The 20,063-nt window shown below is 41.2% G+C and overlaps 5 protein-coding genes and 1 long non-coding RNA gene across 11 annotated transcripts; 3 read left to right on the forward strand and 3 right to left on the reverse strand.

Moving 5' to 3' along the window:
- Positions 1–654: 654 nt before the first annotated feature.
- On the forward strand, positions 655–3,338 carry LOC124326184 (glutamate receptor ionotropic, delta-2-like). Of its 5 annotated transcripts, none has more exons than XM_046784875.1 (12): positions 655–763; positions 831–1,025; positions 1,106–1,287; positions 1,384–1,533; positions 1,620–1,714; positions 1,779–1,872; positions 1,954–2,112; positions 2,180–2,318; positions 2,391–2,608; positions 2,671–2,796; positions 2,869–3,014; positions 3,074–3,338. In XM_046784875.1, exons 3-12 carry the CDS (start codon positions 1,255–1,257, stop codon positions 3,318–3,320), a joined length of 1,407 nt encoding a protein of 468 aa, XP_046640831.1. In that variant the 5' UTR covers positions 655–763; positions 831–1,025; positions 1,106–1,254; the 3' UTR covers positions 3,321–3,338. The 5 variants fall into 5 exon arrangements, with proteins under 5 accessions (XP_046640831.1, XP_046640829.1, XP_046640833.1 ...); XM_046784873.1 differs by having other exon boundaries at positions 1,153–1,287; XM_046784877.1 differs by having other exon boundaries at positions 1,153–1,287; positions 1,782–1,872.
- A 690-nt stretch (positions 3,339–4,028) lies between these two features.
- On the forward strand, positions 4,029–8,059 carry LOC124326756. The gene is made up of 5 exons (XR_006915787.1): positions 4,029–4,213; positions 4,279–4,497; positions 4,557–4,662; positions 4,731–4,956; positions 8,012–8,059. It is a non-coding gene; the product is annotated as an uncharacterized LOC124326756 (long non-coding RNA).
- An 814-nt stretch (positions 8,060–8,873) lies between these two features.
- On the reverse strand, positions 8,874–11,628 carry LOC124326497. Of its 2 annotated transcripts, XM_046785383.1 has the most exons (7): positions 11,601–11,628; positions 10,468–10,751; positions 10,274–10,389; positions 9,840–10,164; positions 9,560–9,741; positions 9,378–9,469; positions 8,874–9,334 (listed from the first exon to the last, which is right to left on the reverse strand). In XM_046785383.1, exons 4-7 carry the CDS (start codon positions 10,081–10,083, stop codon positions 9,157–9,159), a joined length of 696 nt encoding a protein of 231 aa, XP_046641339.1. In that variant the 5' UTR covers positions 10,084–10,164; positions 10,274–10,389; positions 10,468–10,751; positions 11,601–11,628; the 3' UTR covers positions 8,874–9,156. The 2 variants fall into 2 exon arrangements, 1 of the variants encoding a protein (XP_046641339.1); XR_006915567.1 differs by lacking the exons at positions 8,874–9,334; positions 9,378–9,469; positions 11,601–11,628 and adding exons at positions 11,031–11,149; positions 11,224–11,352 and having other exon boundaries at positions 9,585–9,741.
- A 3,401-nt stretch (positions 11,629–15,029) lies between these two features.
- Positions 15,030–17,189, reverse strand: LOC124326321 (endoglucanase EG-1-like). The gene is made up of 5 exons (XM_046785077.1): positions 17,109–17,189; positions 16,279–16,496; positions 16,065–16,198; positions 15,522–16,002; positions 15,030–15,457 (listed from the first exon to the last, which is right to left on the reverse strand). Exons 2-5 carry the CDS (start codon positions 16,435–16,437, stop codon positions 15,182–15,184), a joined length of 1,050 nt encoding a protein of 349 aa, XP_046641033.1. The 5' UTR covers positions 16,438–16,496; positions 17,109–17,189; the 3' UTR covers positions 15,030–15,181.
- Position 17,190: 1 nt separating this feature from the next.
- Positions 17,191–17,885, reverse strand: LOC124327713 (neurotrophin 1-like). The gene is made up of 3 exons (XM_046786711.1): positions 17,868–17,885; positions 17,288–17,774; positions 17,191–17,228 (listed from the first exon to the last, which is right to left on the reverse strand). The coding sequence occupies exons 1-3, from the start codon at positions 17,883–17,885 to the stop codon at positions 17,191–17,193; spliced, it is 543 nt and encodes a 180-aa protein (XP_046642667.1).
- LOC124326503 (neurotrophin 1-like) lies at positions 17,885–19,497 on the forward strand. The gene is made up of 3 exons (XM_046785391.1): positions 17,885–18,462; positions 18,565–18,759; positions 18,834–19,497. The coding sequence occupies exons 1-3, from the start codon at positions 18,448–18,450 to the stop codon at positions 19,308–19,310; spliced, it is 687 nt and encodes a 228-aa protein (XP_046641347.1). The 5' UTR covers positions 17,885–18,447; the 3' UTR covers positions 19,311–19,497.
- Positions 19,498–20,063: the final 566 nt, after the last annotated feature.

The raw sequence follows: 20,063 nt of genomic DNA on the forward strand, positions 1-20,063 counted from the left end.
TCCGTTGAACAATAACAGCAAGCCTCCGCAAAATATGCCGAATAATCCTGTACAAAAACCGCAGAATTATTACAAACCTCCCCATGTCATCTGGGATAATCAACGGAAATTATGGATGGATGTCAATAATCCCCGAGCTGATTTTGCTGAGCCAAGTCAGCAACAGTTCTTGGCACTTTTGGTGACACAGGCGGCTGAAAAGAAATGGAATGAATTTGTTCAGCGGACTTCTTCCGGAACGCAATCGGTCGAGCCAAACTGCTCAAATCAAATGACTGGGCAGTTTCCCCCCACGCCAATGGCATCGATGTCTTCGAATTTCAGATTCAACTACGAAGTGGATGCTTCTCATACCTTTCAGTCGCATTACAGCGAAGACGTTTAAAACGAAAGGATCGTTTTTTTGGATTGAAAATGAATAGTATCTTGTTCTTGATCGCAGTTCCGAATGTCTTTTGTCTTTCATTGCCCTTGTGGTTCAATACTGTTCTGTCAGTTGCTGATACACTTAAATAAATAATAAAAAAAAACTTTTGCATTCTTTTAATTAATTATTTATTTAGTCGAGTTATCATGATAATTTCTTAACATAAGCGAAGTTTTTAGCGTATGACGCGCCACCAAACGGAACCGGACTAAGGCACGTTCCACAGTTCCACTTCGTTGTCTGCTGTGCTATGGGGCATGGGCTGACCGCTGACTGTGAATGATTTAGCCAGATTAAGCTTGTTTTTCAACCAATTTCGGATACTTTAAGCCCTCGGTAGGTCTAATAGATTTTATTTTATGGTCCCCTTAAGCTAAACTCATGTTAAATTGCAATTGATTAGGATAAACAGATGGCCGGAATTATCTGACCATCACATGAATAGTATAGTTGACACTGAAGCAATAAAAGTTGGAACGACGCGTCTTCCATCTAATAAACCAGGGTCCACGTGACATGCTCTGGACATGAGATTGTGTAACATACTAACATCTGTTGATAATTGTAAGGAATCTCAGGCCTTCATCGTAAGAGTATAGTAAGTTTTTGACACTGTAATTGACTGTAACCAACTAGTTACATAAGACCATGGAAAATGCAAGCCCCATTAATATATAGTATACATATTGGTACCCCCTAACCTTTGTATGACATCTCTTGTTCAGCAGATTGACATCTTTTACCAATGCAAGACTCCATATGGATCTGCCTAGGTTATAGTGGTTATACCTAACTCACGAACTTTTTACGTACTTCCTCGTTCGGAAATGGATTTATACATCGCCTATATATACAGCAGTGTAAGATTCATTTCTAAACAATAGTTGGCAGCTGGCGGCTAACAGTCTAGCACTTATGCAAAAAGTCCTTAAATATTTTTCAAGATATTTTTTCAGCAGACGCTTAACGATTCTACCGTCACTTTGACTCAAATGGAAATGAAAAGATGGATAATTGCGTTGATTATTTGGTGTCCCCTGCTAATTGTCATTGGCGGAACAAGATACTCCAGAATCAACAAGCATCTCCGCGTTGCAACCTTCTACGTTCGTATTATTTGTTTGTTTTATTACGTTTTAGGCTTAACTGATGCATTTTCTGTTGAATTATTTTAACATTTACCTAAAAGCAGAATCCTCTTGGCGGTATTGATAACATATCAGTTAATAATAAAGGATTAATGGAAAACGAAATACTTGAAACGTTGGCTTACCACTTGAATTTTACGTAAGCTATACCAATGATAAATTATACCTACGTTTTTAGTTCTTATCATGAAACGTGATTCTAGAAGATATGACATTGTAGTTCCCAACGACACCTTACAGCTGGGGCTACCCGGAAATGAATCTTGGTCCGGTGTTCTGGGATTGATCAATCGTAAGGTACAGACGTAGGCTACAGTGTTCATCTAAGGTCTAGAATTTTTTTTATAATTTTAATAATTTTTGTTTGCCTGTTAACAGGAAGCTGACGTTACAATTTCATTTGGGCCTGTCAGTTATCCGAAATTTTTAGCTTTCGATGTCACCGTTGGAATCATTATGGACCACATAGTAATAATGATCCCTTATCCAGAACAAGGAATCGATGCCAGCGGATTGATTTCCAATTTTTGTCCAGTTGTAAGTGAATAGTAAAAATATGAAAATTTATTTTTCTTGTATGTGCAAATAATAACGTCCAAAAAAGACGTGGGTATGCATTGCAGTTTCTACGGTGATTGTGACGCTAGTTCTTTGGCTCATTGGTTGGTTACAAAAAGAAAAGGACGGCAAAATCGACGGAGGGTTATTAATACTATACATATTGGCAATAACCTTTTCTCAAGGTATAATCGCCAGCACTTTTATTTGTTAAAATTGATGTACATAATCCCGTCTGTTTTGCTGTAAATGAATAGGAGGTTATTTGATTCAAAAGTCTACCGCTTTTCGCATGGTTCAGTCCGCTTGGCTTCTGGCTCTTCTTGTCCTCGCCTATGCTTACAGCGGATCTCTCATTTCTAAGCTAACAGCTCCTAAGAATCGCTTCCTCATCAATTCCCTCGAAGACGCTGCAGCCAATGAAGATGTAATGCCATTAGTTGTGAAAGACTCCAGCAGTCAAGAAGAATTTTTGGTGAGTATTTTGTATACACTACTATGGCACAAATTCGTTCGCTTATGTGTACTATTCTTCAGTTGTCACCAGTACCCAGTTTCCAGGAAATAGCTAGACGCTGGCAAGAACATCCAGAGCTACTGCTCCGGGATTCAAATACAGTAGTCGATCTCATGTCAAACAAAACGAATCATATCTTTATTGGGGTAGGTTTGTGACAAAGGCACATACAAATAGCTAATTTAAAAAAGCATAATTACTCTTTCTACTGGTTATAGAGTGACATCAATGCTAGAGGGAATATCGAACGGGATTACAGAATAAATAAGAAATGCCGAGTCACCTTACTTCCTAAACTGCAGTCCCGAAGTAACGGACTATTCCTACAGAAGAACAGTATATTAACATCCTCATTTAACGCTGAGTATTTCTTTTGCCATATACGTTGCACACGAACAATGCTTTAAATTTCGTAACGTGTAGGAATTTGCGTCTCCTGCAAGCAGGAATATTACGTCAAATTGCGGTGAGGCATTCGTCGAGGTCACCTACGTGTTCTGTTGATTTGCTATCGCCCAGCTCAGCTATTCCAACTCCGCTAAGATTCAATCAACTTGATGCGGCCTTTTACGTTTTAGCCGCTGGAGGTTGTCTATCGCTCGCCGTCTTTTTTATTGAGCTTGCCTTTTATTATTGGAAGTCATTTCAGTCACGAGTTATTGTAATATAAACAACAGTTGAATCAGCAGTCGGAAAAGAGGGAGTGTTATAACAATAATCTACGGCACCAAATAGTGAACAAAAAATTAGAGTTGTAGCCAGGATAATTTTTCTTTCCTTCAATGTTAAAGCCTGAAAAACCGTCAGCCATCTACAATTGTTTCGTCCGTGGAAAAACTGGATATGTCCGATTCCGGCGGGTTTGGAGGTAAGGCATCCATGAATATACAGTCACGAAATTCTCAAATCAAGAAGTACGCGTTTAAAGAAAAAATTAAACCCCGGGTAAACGTTTATTTTTGAATGGGTGACTGTAAAATTAACTGTAACACTGAACACGTGCAAGTTATGTAAATAATTTCAATACAAAACATGTTGATGTTATGTGAGTATTAGTAATTTAGTATCATAAAATGAATGCTGATGAAACTGATACTTGGAAATGAAAATGAAACTCACCTGGAAATCTCTCTTGGATACCTGCTATCAAGTACATAGGTTCAAGGTACATTGATGGTAATGAGTTTTGAAGTTGGTTGCACAGTCGCAGCTCAAATTAACGGATTTCTATTGTCGCGTGTGGAGTTCTACTGTCGAGCACTGGAGTTCTATTGTCGGGTATTTTTAATAATATTGCAACCAACTTAGGATTCAAAACTCCAGTGCGCGACAGTGCGCGACAGTAGAACTCCACTACGCGACAATAGAACTCCGTTAATTTGAGCTGTGACTGACTGACTGTGCAACCAAATTAAGATTCAAAAACTCATTACCAGATGTCGCTAGTGTCGCCTTTGTTGTTGTTACATCGTGAAAAACGGGCAAAATGGGCGAAACAATTGGATGCTAATTAATTATTATATTCCTGTGATTTCACATACCAAATTTAACTTCGTATCATATGTAGGTTTATCTTGATCTAATTTCCTTATTTTTATACTATACCAACTTATTTCTTCAAATTTTAGATGCATACTGTAATAAGTCATTCCAAAAAATTGACTTAGCACTCAGTCACTTTCCCTCCAATAGACCCATCATGTTGTCAAAAGCCTAAAACTCATGTGTGAAGCTCACATATCATGGAATACAAATGTGTGGAGACAAGGAATTTCCCCATTACTGCTACCACACCAACCACACCACGTCAAATGCCAAATTTAGCACCATTCACCCATATGATCAAGGTAAGCATCAATATAACCTATTACCACGCTACTGCAATACTTCACGACAATTTCTTTAGCATCAGGAAATTTACCTCAACCTAATGAGTAAGGCTGTTGGTCGCTGTGATTTCCATTTTTGCGGTTTTTTTATCATGAAAATCTTCAGTGTGCTTCTTAGTTTAGGTAAAGATTGAAATGCTTTATTAACTGTTATATTTTCAATTCATTAATGCAATACATTTTTTTTACAGAGCACGTAATAGATCCTTAAGCCAATGCTGACCTTTGTCCATGAAGGAAGAGGGACATCCAGCAACGTTCTGCTCCATCCTTATCTTCCCGACGTACGCTCATCTAGCTTCACTGCTTTTGCTGCTATAACTTGTTTTACTTCACCGACAAGTTGGAACACTTCAGTGGTCGCTACCCCCTTTGCTGTTACACACCTGCAGTTACTCACCACGGGATTATGCCCAGGTACCCAACAATTGACTTACTTTCGTAGATTATCTACCAATAGTCTAGTTGCGTTAAACTCTGTCTGTGTAATAGTTTCCAAAATCAGGCCCTTCTTACGCGCAAACGAAGTTTTACCTGGACGCTTCTTTTTTCTAACGCTTAATCATTTTTAGCTGTCAAAACATTCAGTTTCAGTAACTTTGCACTTCTTTTTAAACGTTTATCGACCGTTTTTGGTGGTAATTTTGTAGTGATAACAAACGATAACTATTCCCCCAACAAAGCTCACTTATTAGATTTTTAAAAATGAGTTTTTTTTCTACTTCCGGTTTTCTCATTTCTGTCAGTAGTTTAGTAAATATTGATCTGACGTACAAAAGAACTACATATTCGTGATCCTCGTAAAATTTGTATCCTCGTAAAATTGATCCCAATTAAAATTTCCACCATATACAAGCTCTTCTCGAGCTCCATAGCATCCCGCCTTACCGCAGTCGCGTCCGACAATGACTGGTTGTCATTTGAACAGAAGGGCTTCCTTCCTGGGGTCCATGGAATACAAGAACACACCATGCTGCTGGAATCGGCCATCGAACAGGCCAAGCTCAAGAAAAGCCGACTCACCATCTGCTGGCTCGACCTTGCCAACGCCTTTGGCTCGCTCCCCCACGATTTCCTCCATCAACTCTTTCAGAGTCTTCCGATCCCGACAGAGCTCCGTGACATTCTCACTGACATCTACACCAACAGCATCTTCCAGTTTGTTGTCAACAAGGAACTGGTCACCGTTCATCCCACGTCCGGTGTCCGTCAGGGAGATGGACTAAGCTCCATCATCTTCAACCTTGCCGCTGAGCCCCTCATCCGCTGCGCCAAGGATCCTACCAACCAAGGCTTTAATCTCTTCGGCTCCCTGCTGAAGGCCACTGCTTACGCGGATGACCTCTCCCTCATTGGATCCTCTCCTGATCAGCTTCAGCCTACTCTTGACGCCATGCTTGCTGTGGCGGCGAAACTCGGGCTCAGGTTCAACGTCGCAAAATGCTCTTTCCTCTCCCTGTCCAAGGGTAAGGCCACCAACTCATCTCTCCTGCACATTCATGGCACCTCTCTTCGCTGCTTGGAGGAAGGAGAGAGCGAGTGCTACTTAGGAGTCCCCATGGGCACTCGTCTAACATTTCGACCCGTCTGTGATCTGCCCGACAAGCTGATTAAGGTCGCCGATTCTGACTTGGCGCCTTGGCAAAAACTGGAGGTTTACAGAGCCCACCTACTGCCGTCTCTCTCTCATCATCTCGCCACAGGGAGGGTCCTTCGCGGTTTTCTCAATGAGATGGATGCTCGCTGTGCCGAATTCCTCCGTTTCGTTGCCAACGTCCCCCACACTGCTCATAACGGCTTCCTCTATTCTGATCGCAGGGCTGGCGGCTTAGGTGCCTCTCAACTGGCAAAAGATTCGGACATCTGGATCATCGCTCGTGCCACTCAACTCCTCGATAGCAACGATCCGGTTGTCCGCCTCACTGCCAGAGCCCAGCTCAGCCAAAACATCTCCAGGGGATTCGACGGCAAGCCACCTGATCCGCTGCCTCTTTCTAACTACCTCTCTGGCTCGTTAGAAGGTGGACTCTATGACACCCGTTTCTACAAGTGCGGCTCCAATACCTGGTCCCGTGCCAGGAAATCAGCACGAAGACTCGAGGTTAGGATCGATGTATCCGGCGATGAATCGACCAAAGTGATCGCCGACGACGTCTCCTGCCTCTCTCTGAAAGCTGTAAGGGGCCTCCGCACAGTCATCCGGAAACGCTGGACAATCTCCCTCACGAATGCCTTGCATCAGGGCAGGGTAGCAAGGGGGCTACTACTTGACCCATCTAACGACGTTGCCCGCCTCTCATCTCATCGGACCTGCCTCTCATTCAACGAGTGGAATCTCATCCACAAGAGCCGCCTCGGCCTGCTTCCGCTCCTCGGGAATCCTGGTTGCTCTGCTCCCAACACCAAGTGCAGGAGATGCAAGGTCGATGCCGAGACTACCTCACACGTGACCAGCCATTGCCGCAGTAATCTTCCGGCCATTGGCCGCCGACACGACCTTGTGCTGGCGGAAATTGTGAAAACCATCACCAGGGCCGGCCATGCAGCGTCTGTCAACAGAGTCTTCCCTGGCTCAACCCTGAGGCCGGACATAGTCATCTTCTCGACCGACCCACCAACAATAATTGATCTCACCATCACCTTCGACGCTCCTGAGTCCCTCGACGCTGGCCATGCCAGAAAAATAGAGAAATACAGCTGCCTGGGGTTAACTCTCCCCTTCGTTATTGGCGCCTTGGGATCCTGGCTCCCTTCAAACAACGCGGTTGCTGTCGCCCTCAACATCCCCCCGGCTCCTTGGCGCCGCCTCCGGAGGAAGTGCCGTCTGATGGCTATCCAGGGATCTGTCTCCATTATTCATCGCCACATCCGCGGACATGGGGATGACCAGGAAGCCTATACTCCAGCTCCTTAATGGTTTTGCATGTGATTATATGACATGTATCGCATGAATTTGTTCTCCATCGTTGCATCGTAGTGTATTATCTCTCGTTTTTCATCGCTCTGTATACTATTTCCATTGTTCCATCTCTCGTCTAACTTCGCCTAGTCAATTGAAATTCCTCATCGTACATCTACTAATCTTTTATAATGATATGTCTTTGTCACGCCGTCGTGAAATACAGCTCTATGTCTCAGGAAAATTCTCGATTTTGGCCAAATTTTGGATTTCGTTTAAATCACACCTAATCGACCCCAAATTTTATGGAGATCACGAATATGTGGTTTAATTTGACGACAGCTCAATGGTTGAGGCGCTGTGGTTACTTCCGGTATACTTCCGGAATTTAAAAAAAAAGACTAGCAAGTGAGCTTTGTTCTGTTTACAGTTCTCAACATTGCAAGCTTGATTTAAACTTTAAAAAATTGTATATTTAAATCTTTGAGCTAAAAACCTGATTATTGTTTCTATCTGTATTATGTAACTTTTATTGGCATGTCACTCAATAAGAATTGTTTTCTCTTTAATCAGGTAATGCAGAAGAGACGTCGAGAAGATGGATACCAAAACATTGCCGGTATCTCCAAAATGTCAGCGCGGATCATCATTTGTTGTTGGTAATATGTGTTCGTTTGTGTAGTTAACCCGTTGTCTGCCACGTCTTTGTCCTCCCCTAGCTCCTTAGCACGGGCTGCGTGCGCTGTTCGGTCTCGTGGTTTTCATGCCGCGGGGTCGGAAAGTCGCACCAGCCCAAAACTTGCCGCAAGGCGCCTGTTAAGGCAATGCACTATAGGGACTTCCCCCTTGTCGATGCGGTGATGGATTCTCCTGTCACCGTGTCAGCCCGGACTTGTCAGCAATGGCAAGTCCCACTTTGGTCACGGATCCTTCAGACGTGGCGCGTAGAGTAGTAGAGAGCAACCTACGGGTTGTATGGCGTGGCAGCCAACGGGTTATCTTAAGTGTATGTATGTATGTATGTGACTGTAAAATATGGTGGAATTGTGGGTGGAGGTGGGACAATAAAGCAATTCCTTTTTTAAGTTTTTGTTCATTGTGTCTAAGTACTTACAACTTTCAAGTCTTACATACTTGCACAAGTGATATTCCAAATATCTTTTACCTCCAGACTTCTTTTCAATAAAATTCTACAGAGTCGAAGACTTCGTTAAAATTATAGAGCTGTTAAATTCAAAATTTAGAGCTAGCACTAACAGTAAGTTTCTCCTCACTTACCCTGAAAGTGAAATTCGACCAAGTCCCAGAATGTTCTTTCCCAGAGCGACTAGAGCAAGTTAACTCCGACATGTGAAATAGGAAAGTTCAAAAAAAAATCGAAACACTTCTCAACGTCAAAAGGCTTGAAGGTGGTAAGAGATGTCGTACAAGATGATTACCCGCTGTAAAAAGTGTATTATCTCACTTAAGATCAACAACAATTACCAGTAACAAGTAACTATTGTGTGACAGAAGATCTATACAAAAATAAATAAAACAAATTCGGTTCTAATATTTAGGAACCTCCCTGTAGTAAGTTGGAGAAGCGTAGGTCGTGTGTAACATTCAGATACCTTAGCGGTGTAGTAACTGGAGGCAGAGTAACACTTCGAAGCTTCGGTGTAGTAGGTCGTAGCTTCGTATGTAGTGGCATAGCACTCAGGTCCCTTCGTAGTGTACTACTTCAGAGCTTCGGTGTAGTAGTAGAGTGTAGCGTAGGTTGTGGTGTAGTAAACGGTGTAGTATTTCGGTTCAGCGTAATACGAAGGGGCAGCAGTTGTGTAGAAAGTTGAGGCTACGTAATACTTGGCCGCCTCAGTTAGGGTTGTGTAGCTCGGGGAAGAGTAGTACTTTGGCACTTATGTGTACTTTTCGACCGTTGGTGGTGTGATAAGCTCGAGCATCGGAGCAGTAGCTGAGAGCAGAGTAGTACTTGGGAGCCTCGGTGTAGTAAGCTGGCGCTGCATACGTAGTTGTGTAATACTCCGGTGACTTGGTGATGGAGCTCGGGGAAGAATAATACTTCGGGGTTACTGTGTAGTAACTCGGGACAGCTTATGGTTTTGTATAATAATCTGGAGCATTGGTGGTGTAGTACTTGGAGGCCTCAGTACAGTAACTGGTCGTTGCGTATTTGTTATTGACGAGCAGGTCGGACGCCGGCGTAGTGGTTTGATACCCGCCATACCCAGGAGACATTGGCACACCAGTGGTCAATCCAGCCATCAACGATCCAACACCCAACAACAGCACGCCATAGTTTACTAGACAATAAAAATAATTTGAACATTTATATGAAATAATAACTAGCATATTAATAAATTAGTACAGTTGATTCACAAGAAAAAATCATAATATTTACCAATGATTACTTCTGTGTAGTATTCGACTGTTTTAGTGGTGTAATAAGCTGGAACCTCGGTGTAGTAGCTGGGAGCAGAGTAATATTGGGGGCCTCGGTGTAATAAGCTGGCGCGGCATTTGTAGTTGTGTAACACTCTGGTTCCTTGGTGGTGTAGTACTTGGGGGCCTCGGTGTAGTAACTGGTCGTGTCTATGTTGTTGTTGCATAGTACGACGGCGGCGTCGTGCTTTGGTATCCACCATACCCAGGAGACATTAGTACACCAGTGGTCGACTCGGCCATCAACGAAACGACACCCAACAGCAGCACGACAAAATAGTTTACTACACAATAATTCAATATAAAAATAAATATGCAATAATAACTGACATATTAAAAAATAGAAAACACGTAGAGCTAATTCACATCTCCAATAATAAAAAAAAAAATTACCCATGATTGCAAAAACTGGTGGTACGACGAAGAATGCAGTTGGTGACGACTACTGCACTGCAGATGTTGCCATATCAGTGATAACCATTCGACTGATATCTATCGCCTTTTCTCTCCTGTTATACGAGAAGACAATAAATATTTTGAATATTCAATAATTGGCATATTTAATTTCTATGTAACAGAATATTTACCCGTGATATGTAGTAGTGTAGTAATTAGGGGGCTCGGTGTAGTACTCGACACTATTCATGGCGTAGCTCGGGGAAGAATAATTTTTCGGGAATTCGGTGTAGTAGCTCAGGGCAGCGAAGTTGTGGTGTAATAATCTGGAGACTTGGTGGTGTAGTACTTGGGGACGTCGGTGTAGTAACGTGCGGCGTTGCGGTTTCACACCCGCCAGACCCAGAAGACATCAGTACACCAGTGGTTGACCGAGCCGATACGACACCCAACATCAGTACGACGACATATTTTACTAGACAATTAATTAATTTAAACACTTGCATTCAATAATAACTAGCTGATTAACAAACAGAAAATAAGTATAGTTGATACACAACTCCATGTAAAAATATTTGGCCAAGATTGAGAACAGTAAAGCGACGAAGAAGGCAGTTGCTGACATATTGTGCACTGCAGTTGCTGTTGCCGTGTCGGAGATACTCACTCGACTGATTTCTATAACCTTTTCTCTCTCATTTTCTACGACTTTTTCTCACCCTAATCCACCTCTTAAGCCTTGCGGCTATTGTACCTTTTTTATAATGATGCATAACGTCCGGTTCTCACCCAACCTCTACACCACCGCATGCCAGTTTTACGAAATGTTTCTTGTGACCTCCAATCGTGAACATCAGATTTTTTCGATTGTAACTGACAAATTAACAAATAAAAAATGGAAAATTGATTCAAATTTCACAACTCCATGTAAAAAACAGAATATTTACCCATGATAGCAAACTGGTGGTACGACGAAAAATGCAGTTGGTAACTAATAGTACACTGCAGACTGCACTTGCCGTGTCGGAGATTCTCTCTCGACTGATTTCTATCACATTTTCTCTCCTTTTATACGACTAGACAATAAATAATTTGGCTTTTCAATAACTGGCATATTTAAAACTCCATGTAACAACATAATATTTACCCATGATTCATGATTGCGAACTGATAATAGGATGAAGAATGCAGCTGGTGACGACTAGTGCACTGCAGCTGTTGCCGCGTTGGAGATGCTTACTCGACTGAATACTTTCACCTTTTCTCTATCCTTTTATACGATTTTTTTCTCACCCTCACCTCTCAAGCCTTGCGGCTATTCTACCTTCTTGATAATGATGCAAAACTTCCCGTTCTCACCCAACCTCTACACCACAGCATGACACGTTTTACGTAATGATCTCCATGACCTTCGATTGAAATGCAAACTAGTTTTTCCTTCTGCAGGTGACATGGTGACATTGCTGGGGATGGGTCTACAAAAACCAATATCAAAATGAATACCAAATAGCTTACGCTTGCGGCTATTGTACCTGCTTGATAATGATGAAACACGTGTCGTACTCACCCAACCTCTCCGCCGTCGCATGACACGTTTTACTTTATGATCTCCGTGACCTTCGAGCGTGAAGAAAATGCAAACTGGCCTTTCCTTCTTTAGGTTGACGTTGCTGGGGATGGGTCTACAACAAACAATATCAAAATGAATACCAAATCAGTCCAAATCAGACCAAATGGCTGAGCCTTGCGGCTATTGTACCTGCTTGATAATGATGCAACACGTTCAGTTCTCACCCAACCTCTACACCACAGCATTGACAGTTTTACACGTAATATTCCCCGCAACCTTCAAGCAGGGCTTCAAGCCGTCAAGCGCGAAGGACATGCAAACTGGTCTGCAGGTTGAACTCTACAATGGTAATTGAAAAATAATTAATAAACACTGTATCAGTTAACATGTTTAAAAAACACTTAAATTTAATTTTAAACATTCTAAAGTAACATACAAGTGTACGACTCTTTAGCACACATCCGGAGACTAAAATGTAAGCAATATACTAACCTACTTGATTTATCGTACAAATACATTACTACCATCTCAGATTTCCTAATATCATCACATTTTGTCTTGCAATATAGTAGAGACCAAGGAGCATCAATGGGGGTTGAGGGCAAGTAGAGAAAATAAGTCGGAGGATAGCCATGAAGGGGGAGTCCTTGTGTGCGACAGTTTACGTAATGGCCACAGCAGCCGACAGCAGCATGAGATGCTCAGACAAAACCTGAATATTTATAAAAAGATGGTTGAAAAAATAGAAATGGAGTTACTATTAAGTTGTACAGACTTAAGAGGTGATTGCCACTAACTGCATTGTCGAACACTCCAATAAACTCGATGTCTTCCTTTCCACACATCCTTTAATTTTAATGCAGAGAATTAATTATTAACCTGAAAAGAGAATAAATGAGGGGTTTAGTGAAGCTCAAGATGATTTTGGTTATTTATATAAAAAATTTTGTTATCAGTGTGCTAAAGTTACTATCATGGGTGGTTCTAGCATCTATGGTTCTAGACAGAAGATTAGGGTGTCCCTAATGTGCGCGAAGCGCTTGACTTTGACGATGAGGAACGACGCCAGTTTTTAAGAAAAGGAATAACCAACATTAAATCTGAACTAGCTAGAAATGTAGAGAAGCTGACGCAGAAAATGAAGGAGTATTTCATCCATAATCACAATGCATTCACTTAGATGCACGATTTGACGCTTTTTATTTGATTCTGCGATTGCATTAAAAACTAATAAAAATTATCTCTAATTGTAGTTGTGTTGAGAGTTATAGTTGCCTCAATACTTAGCAGGATGTACTGGTGTCGGTGATAATTTTTTTACGATACAACAAATTTCTTGCTTTGGAGCATTGTTCAATTAAACAACAATAAAAATAAAACGCATATCAGTTAACCGCTTCCATAATGATTTGAACATGTTTCTTTTGCACGAATGAGAAATCCAGTCTATATACTGAATAACTATTAAAAATGGATAAAAGTGGCAAGAAAACGAATGCAAATGAACCCTTGCTGAGAAAGCCATGAGAAAACAGTTTCAGTCAAAACGCTTAGTTTAGGAATAAATTTAATCGTATGCCGTAACGATTTATAATCACAACGCCACCAAAGAGTAAAAAAAGAAGAATAGAGATAAATTTTCCTACCTTTAAGCCTGGGAAATACAGCCAGACATCCACATTAGTGCTCCATTTGCTGAAAAGTTGAATCCATCACCAGGCAGGGTAGGAAAAGGGGGGTCCTCGTGAATACACTCACATAGGTGTACACAGTGTACACGGGGACATTTAAAGAAAGAGGAAGAAGAGATCCGTAGCTCGACTTGTAGCAAACGGAATGCTGTTTATCTGGATGAAAAATTAAAAATGGGTTACGAAAAAAAATTAACAGAAACAACAAGTAAGGAAAAGTTGAAAACGAGAAAATGAATAAACCCTAATTGTTAATAAACAGTAGAATTTAAGGTATCTTAATAATATGCTGCATTTGAGCAAGTCACACATCATTGAAATATTTAGCAGGTCCCAGAAATAAAAGTAACACAAATCAGTATCTAAGCGATAATACTGAGATTGTTGATAACAGGTCACTACCAGAGCTAGCAAAACTTGCATATCGTGTTGTATTGATGGGTGGCTCAGCCGCTCAGGTCTTAAATTTTCACAAAGAAGATGGTTAAAGTGCAAACATTGTGCCAACAAGGGGCTTACCAGCTAACCTACATGATGCATGCTAGTCAAGTAGTCAGACACTAACATTTTCCAGATTTGGAACAGGTTTAAATCATACTCTTTAACTCAGTTTAACTTATTTTCTTAGTTATATCTATTACCTTCCAAACAGCATGGAGAGCCGCGACACCAGAGTTGACAAGACCACCACAATTCTGTAAAACTTTATTTGCTGTGCTATTTTTCGTGCAGGCACGTCGAAAAATGAGATCGTTTCGTTTTCTTTGTAATCTCAAACGGTTTCTTTTTCGAAACTTGTAAAGTTGTAATAAACAAAAGGAAAGCAGACGACACTATGTGAATGTGCTTTCGTCAAACTAATAATGCTTACACATGTCAATTATGTCATATGATAAAAGTCCAACGCAACTGGATTTCGGGGGTACTTCTTTAATTCTTTTAATTTCACACTGATTTAGGTGAATATCACGCTGGATTTGCCCTATGCAAAGGATGAAAGGACACGAAAGAACCCTTCCGATAAGGAGATAACTGTTTGCTTAGCTGCATAGCCTTAGCTGTCTACTTGAAACAAAATGGCGTTTTAGTTGCTACCCTTCCTATCCAATTCCCGCCTATTCCTATAGCCGTAGGCAGTTGGAAATGTAAGATGGAATAAATGTAAATAAGCTATTAAAAGTAAAATAATAGCAGTGAAATTGATTCGTCTTTAATCTATATGATAATACCGTTTGTGACACACACGCCTAGTTTAGTCTTGTTCGCGTGCACCTCAAACATCTTAACTCTTAAAAGTCTGGTTTCTAGTTTCAAGTACCGTCAAATGTTTAGTTTGTGTGTCGCATCGAAAGCTCTTCTTAGCCGCTCTGCAGTTGCTATACGTTCGTTAAATTTTGGAAAATGTACTAAATAGTAACCCTTAACATAGAAACTCGTGTCCGAGATGAAAAAGGATGAACAATCCGTTTGAAATATCCAACTCTTCTTTCCCGATTCCCGAATACGTGTATTAAATGTCACTACGTTTTAACTTAACAGTATGCGTTAGTTAACATACGGTGTGAGAGTGTGAGACAAATGTAATAAGGCCCATTTTTTTCAAACTTTTTCCAAACCGCTTTGCTCCTCTTGTAATTCTACTGGTCATACTTTTAAATAGGTAGTTGTTCCGATAAACCCATATTTAATATTTCCGTATGTGATACTCGGATTTGGGTTGCTGTAGATTGGGCAAGGGCCGTTGGGTTCTTTATCTAACCAGCCCCATACGTCTGGTTTGTCAGGATAGCCAGCCATTCCCATTGTGAGGACCATTCCTTTCTTTAATCCGTAACTCATGCTGGCCGATATTCCTCCCATGTTCCACTGATTGTAGTATTTGCAGTAAGCGTCCGATATAGAATTGAAATTCCCCTCAACCTGCATTTTAAAAAATGGATTACATTGGTTTGTTTTTTTCAATCTCTAATCAATAAAGGCATACTGTTGGATTCGGTATCGTCCTGCCGTTCTGTTTGTAGAAACGTTGGATTTCTTTGAGGTCCCCTGTGTCAGTTCCGTCGACCGAAACGAAACGAGTCACGATGGTGAAAGTTTTGGTAGTGTCAACGCAATAAGACGGCCCGCGTCCGTAGAATTTTTTCTTTCCAAGTGCGTACGGCAGATAAGCACACCCGGAAGGTTCGCAGCCGTTGTTGGTGGCATTGCAGGTGTGAGTGACCATCATTGTGGTTAAACTGTTGGCTTCAATAATGTCTAATTCGTGGCAAGATGGTTTGTTGGGCTCGGGTAGCTGGGCGTCGCACCCGCCCGTTCCGTAAATGGGTCCTGTGTAACTGTGACTGGCCATCCCACCATCTTCTTCCATTCCGACAAAGAAAAAGGATGCGTCGAATCCGCATCCGACGGTAGATAAGTCGACGTCAAAGCTTATCTCTCGGTTCAGGAGATAAACCATTTGATACCTGTGAATTTTATATTAACGTAACGATCCTGAACGTAGCATTGATAGGGTTGATATAATTACTTGTTAGAATTCGGGCCAGTGGTCAAGTAAATCCTGGGTCCTGTAGCTGGTGTCACGTACCTGAGCGTCAGATGAGTGCGTGAACTAGAAACAGTCGCACCGAATAAGGTATCATACTCAGCGGCTGTAAAAACCTGAATAATATTTGACGGAGATTGATTAAACTACGTAAGTCATTTTTAGAAGACAAAAAGAAAAAATCATGGTACAATACCTTGTCGCACCGTTTTGGGTCGTAGCAGAGATTGTAAAATACACCTCTCCAGTTGTTATCGACAACCAAACCAGTAGCTAACGGTTCACAGTTATTCAAGCTGCTACACACGTAAACGATAAAGTCCAGGGCTTCTGTAGTCAGGCCTGTCTGATTCATTTGTACATATCCTTCGTTCGATACAGATGAAGAGGTGACGAACACGACTGTCCTAAACACTAAAATAGCAAGACAAATTAGTCGTTTGTTGAAATAATTTGACATCGTTGAACTATTGATTTGGTCCCCTATCATTCAATTCAGCAGTTGACTAGTAACTAATGCGAACGCGTAGTGTAATTTGTTTCACCCCACAATTTTTTTCACACATCCTGTGGATAAAATCTGAATAAGCCATATTTTCAAGCTGGCACACTTGTGTCACATTAGCTGCCATATGTTTCCTTTCGTTTGTGCTTCATGCGTCAGCGAGAACTAGTTTCTTTTTCGACACTAGGAAGAGGAACGATTTCATATTTACAGAAAAACATTTGGAAACAATTAGTTCGCGGACTTAATTTCTTATGCTATTTTACGGGAGGGACATTGAAAGTTAAAATTTCTTTTAATTTTGCGTTTGTTTTGTCAAATTAATTACTTTTGTTTTGTATTATATCAACAGGATGACAAAGAAAGGCTTCATGATCAAATTACTGATTTTTTACCGGCACCACTGTTAGCTCAATTACTATTTAGAATTAGTTATTTTAAGACTAATATTCCAAAATTATGTACAGCATCCATATATAATCTAAAGGCGTAATAAGATGCAATCCAAATAAGCAGCAAACCTAATTTTATCTTCTCAGTTTTTTGTTCGGTCCATTTGAAAGAATTTTTTCCGCGAACGCCGCCGGTGGGTTTCTTCAAGGTTTAAAAGCCCCAACTGCACATCCGCACGAGCCAGGCAACTTGAATTTTTCGATGGTGAAAGGAAATGCGTAATCGCTGGGATTGAAGACCAAAAAACGGTGGAAGATGTTCTTCTGGATGCATTTGGAATCGTAGCAGGACGGGACCAGTGGGCAGACAGTGCCAATCACCACGTCACATTCCTCAACTCGAGCCGTCTGGGTGTATTTGACGCCGTAGGACTCTACTCCATTGACGATGGTCCGCCACTTGCCTTCGACGTTAATGGCCCGAAGAGGACGGACGTACTCGGTGGAGCTCGGACAAAGGTAAAATTCGTCACTCAGTTTATCCAAACCGTCGACGGAATTGTCTGTGTTGGCCAGTTTATCTTTGTAGAAAGCCAAAACGCTTTGGTAGTGCTGGTCCAGTGCATCTCTGACCTCTTGATGGGGATATTCCGAGTCTTCCAGGCACCAAGACTTTGTAGTGTTTTTGGCGCAGTGCGGAATCTCGGCTTGCTCGAATTTTGTCGGAGCGTATGAAGGTTTATTGTAGCTGGGATCGGGAGAGCTATAAACTCCAACCAGCAACGAAGTAAAAATCTGTGTCCAAAATGAATAGGAAGTAATAGAAGAGTAATTATTATTTATGCACACAAATTTATGTTTGAATTTGTTTTGTGAATTAGAACTTACTAATGAATTGATAGACATTTTGTGACAAACAGCTAGAAAAGTTTTTGTTGTACAGGCTCCAGTCTGGTTAGAAAACAACTAATTCAAAATAAAAACTAAGCGCGCTTTATATTGTGCCCTGCCACTACCGCAAAAAAGTTCCAGTCGCTTTCACTTTCCAGTTGACTGATATAATTTCACTAATTGGGAGATTAAGGTAAGGTTCGAAATTCTATGGTAAGTGGCTATGGGCAGATCACATTTTGAGGTTGTGGTTAAGATCAACACGAAACAAGTTGGACTGTGATGAATTAATTTCGATTATTTGACCAATTCAAATTTGGACAAACTCATTAATGAAAGCGAGTATTTCAAATGGGAACAAGACAGGTTCATTAGTGAAACTCAAATTCGAAATTTTGATATTTTGTAAACCCCAAACTCGAAAATACCACAATGGAGATCTGGCGTTGATCACCGATAGATGCAAATGTATAAAACCCTCGCCTGTTGTGAGTAATCTGCATCAGTTGAGAGCTGACAGTCAACAACTCAGTGTGTACACTTTTAAAACCAGTCACACTTTATCAATTTATTAAAAATGAAAACCTCATTGGTAAGTTTACAAACTTTTTAATGAAGATTCCTTCTTTAATTACAAGATTTTGATCTTTTGTAGTTTTACTAATAATCAGTGTGAATCACATTAAAATTCTAGCTATGTTTGGCTGCCGTATTGGTTGGAGCTGTTGCTGTGCCGGAACCGGATGCTGATCCCCAAACTTATTCAAAACCTGCCTACCCAGCAGTTCCGTCCGATAACTGCAACCCTCGCAAGGCACCAAAGTGTTCGGAAAACAGCACTGAAACTTTCTGTCTCACAGACGCTGAATACCCCGAAAAAGAAATCAGAGTAAGTCCAATTTTCCATATAAATTTTATCTTATTATTCCCAGATGATTAATTAAAATCATTACCTGCTTTCAGAGTGCCATCAAGTACGACCCGTTGGTGCTGCAGAGGTACTATGATATTGCCAAACAGTCGGCCGACAACTTGGTCGATGGACTGACATCTTTATCGGAGAAACATTACGACTACTCCAACTACACGGGCAAGACTTTCGAGATGTCCAACTGGATCGGCGAGGAGGGATACATTTGCCCCAGCAATGTCCATTACGCCCGTCCTCTGCGCGCTCTGAACGTTGACGGTGAATGGCGTGCCATCATTCAAGATATCGCCTGGCCGAGATACACGCAGACCCAACGTGTCGAGACTTGCTTGTTCTCCGGCTCCTCTTGCCGCACTTTGGCTCCTTGCTATGGTAGCAAATGCTTGCAAAAGTACGTCTACCAGCGCATGTTGTCCTTTGATCCTTGCGATGCCAAAAAGGGAATTTTCATTGACCTTTACAAACTGCCATCGGCTTGCTCTTGCCACATTCCCGGTAAACTTCATTGAACCAATGATCCCTAATAGATAATATTAATCTTTCCTTTAATTAGCCTAAAATTTTTCTCGCAATTAACGAAAAGTACGTCTTTTATGGTAAGGTGAAAACGAAAACTTATTTTTGTGGGTTGAATTATGACATTCTTATCAACATACCGCAACTAGTGAAAGAGAAATTAATAAAGCGTTAACTCACGATGACGTCAGCTGATATTCTGCCGCATTTTCCTCCATAATCGATGTTGTCACAGGGGTGCATCCGTCTGGTGTAGGAAGTTGATTCTACAATGTGCATAATTATTTTCAAATGAGAATCAGTTTGACCACAGTTGTTTAAATTTACCGTTACTGCTCTTATTACGGGCGTGGAAGTACCGCACCGCAGACGCAATTTCAGGCGTTTACCTGTCTGTCTGGTTCTGTAAGGATTCAGCTGGAGGTTGATTGCATGCTTTTCATTTAAGTGGAAACTGCTGTGAACGTAAGAAATAATAGCACTATCAACAGCAACCACTTTAGAAGTGTCGCTAACTGCGAAGACATACATTATACATACCATCGCTGAGGTTGAGATTAATACAAAAATGCAGAAACTTGTTGTGAAAACTGGAAGACCATGAATCTAACCTGATGAAGCAGCAGAACACACGCACGATATCTAGGAATAGTAGATAAGACAGGATTGTGTGTTAGAAGTGTTTTTCCAAGTCTCGGGTGCATCCGTAAGTCGAGTGAGGTGAGTCGTAGAGATTGACGAATACT

Source organism: Daphnia pulicaria, chromosome 2 (assembly GCF_021234035.1).
Source record: "Daphnia pulicaria isolate SC F1-1A chromosome 2, SC_F0-13Bv2, whole genome shotgun sequence".
In the NCBI taxonomy this organism is placed as follows: Eukaryota; Metazoa; Arthropoda; class Branchiopoda; order Diplostraca; family Daphniidae; genus Daphnia; species Daphnia pulicaria.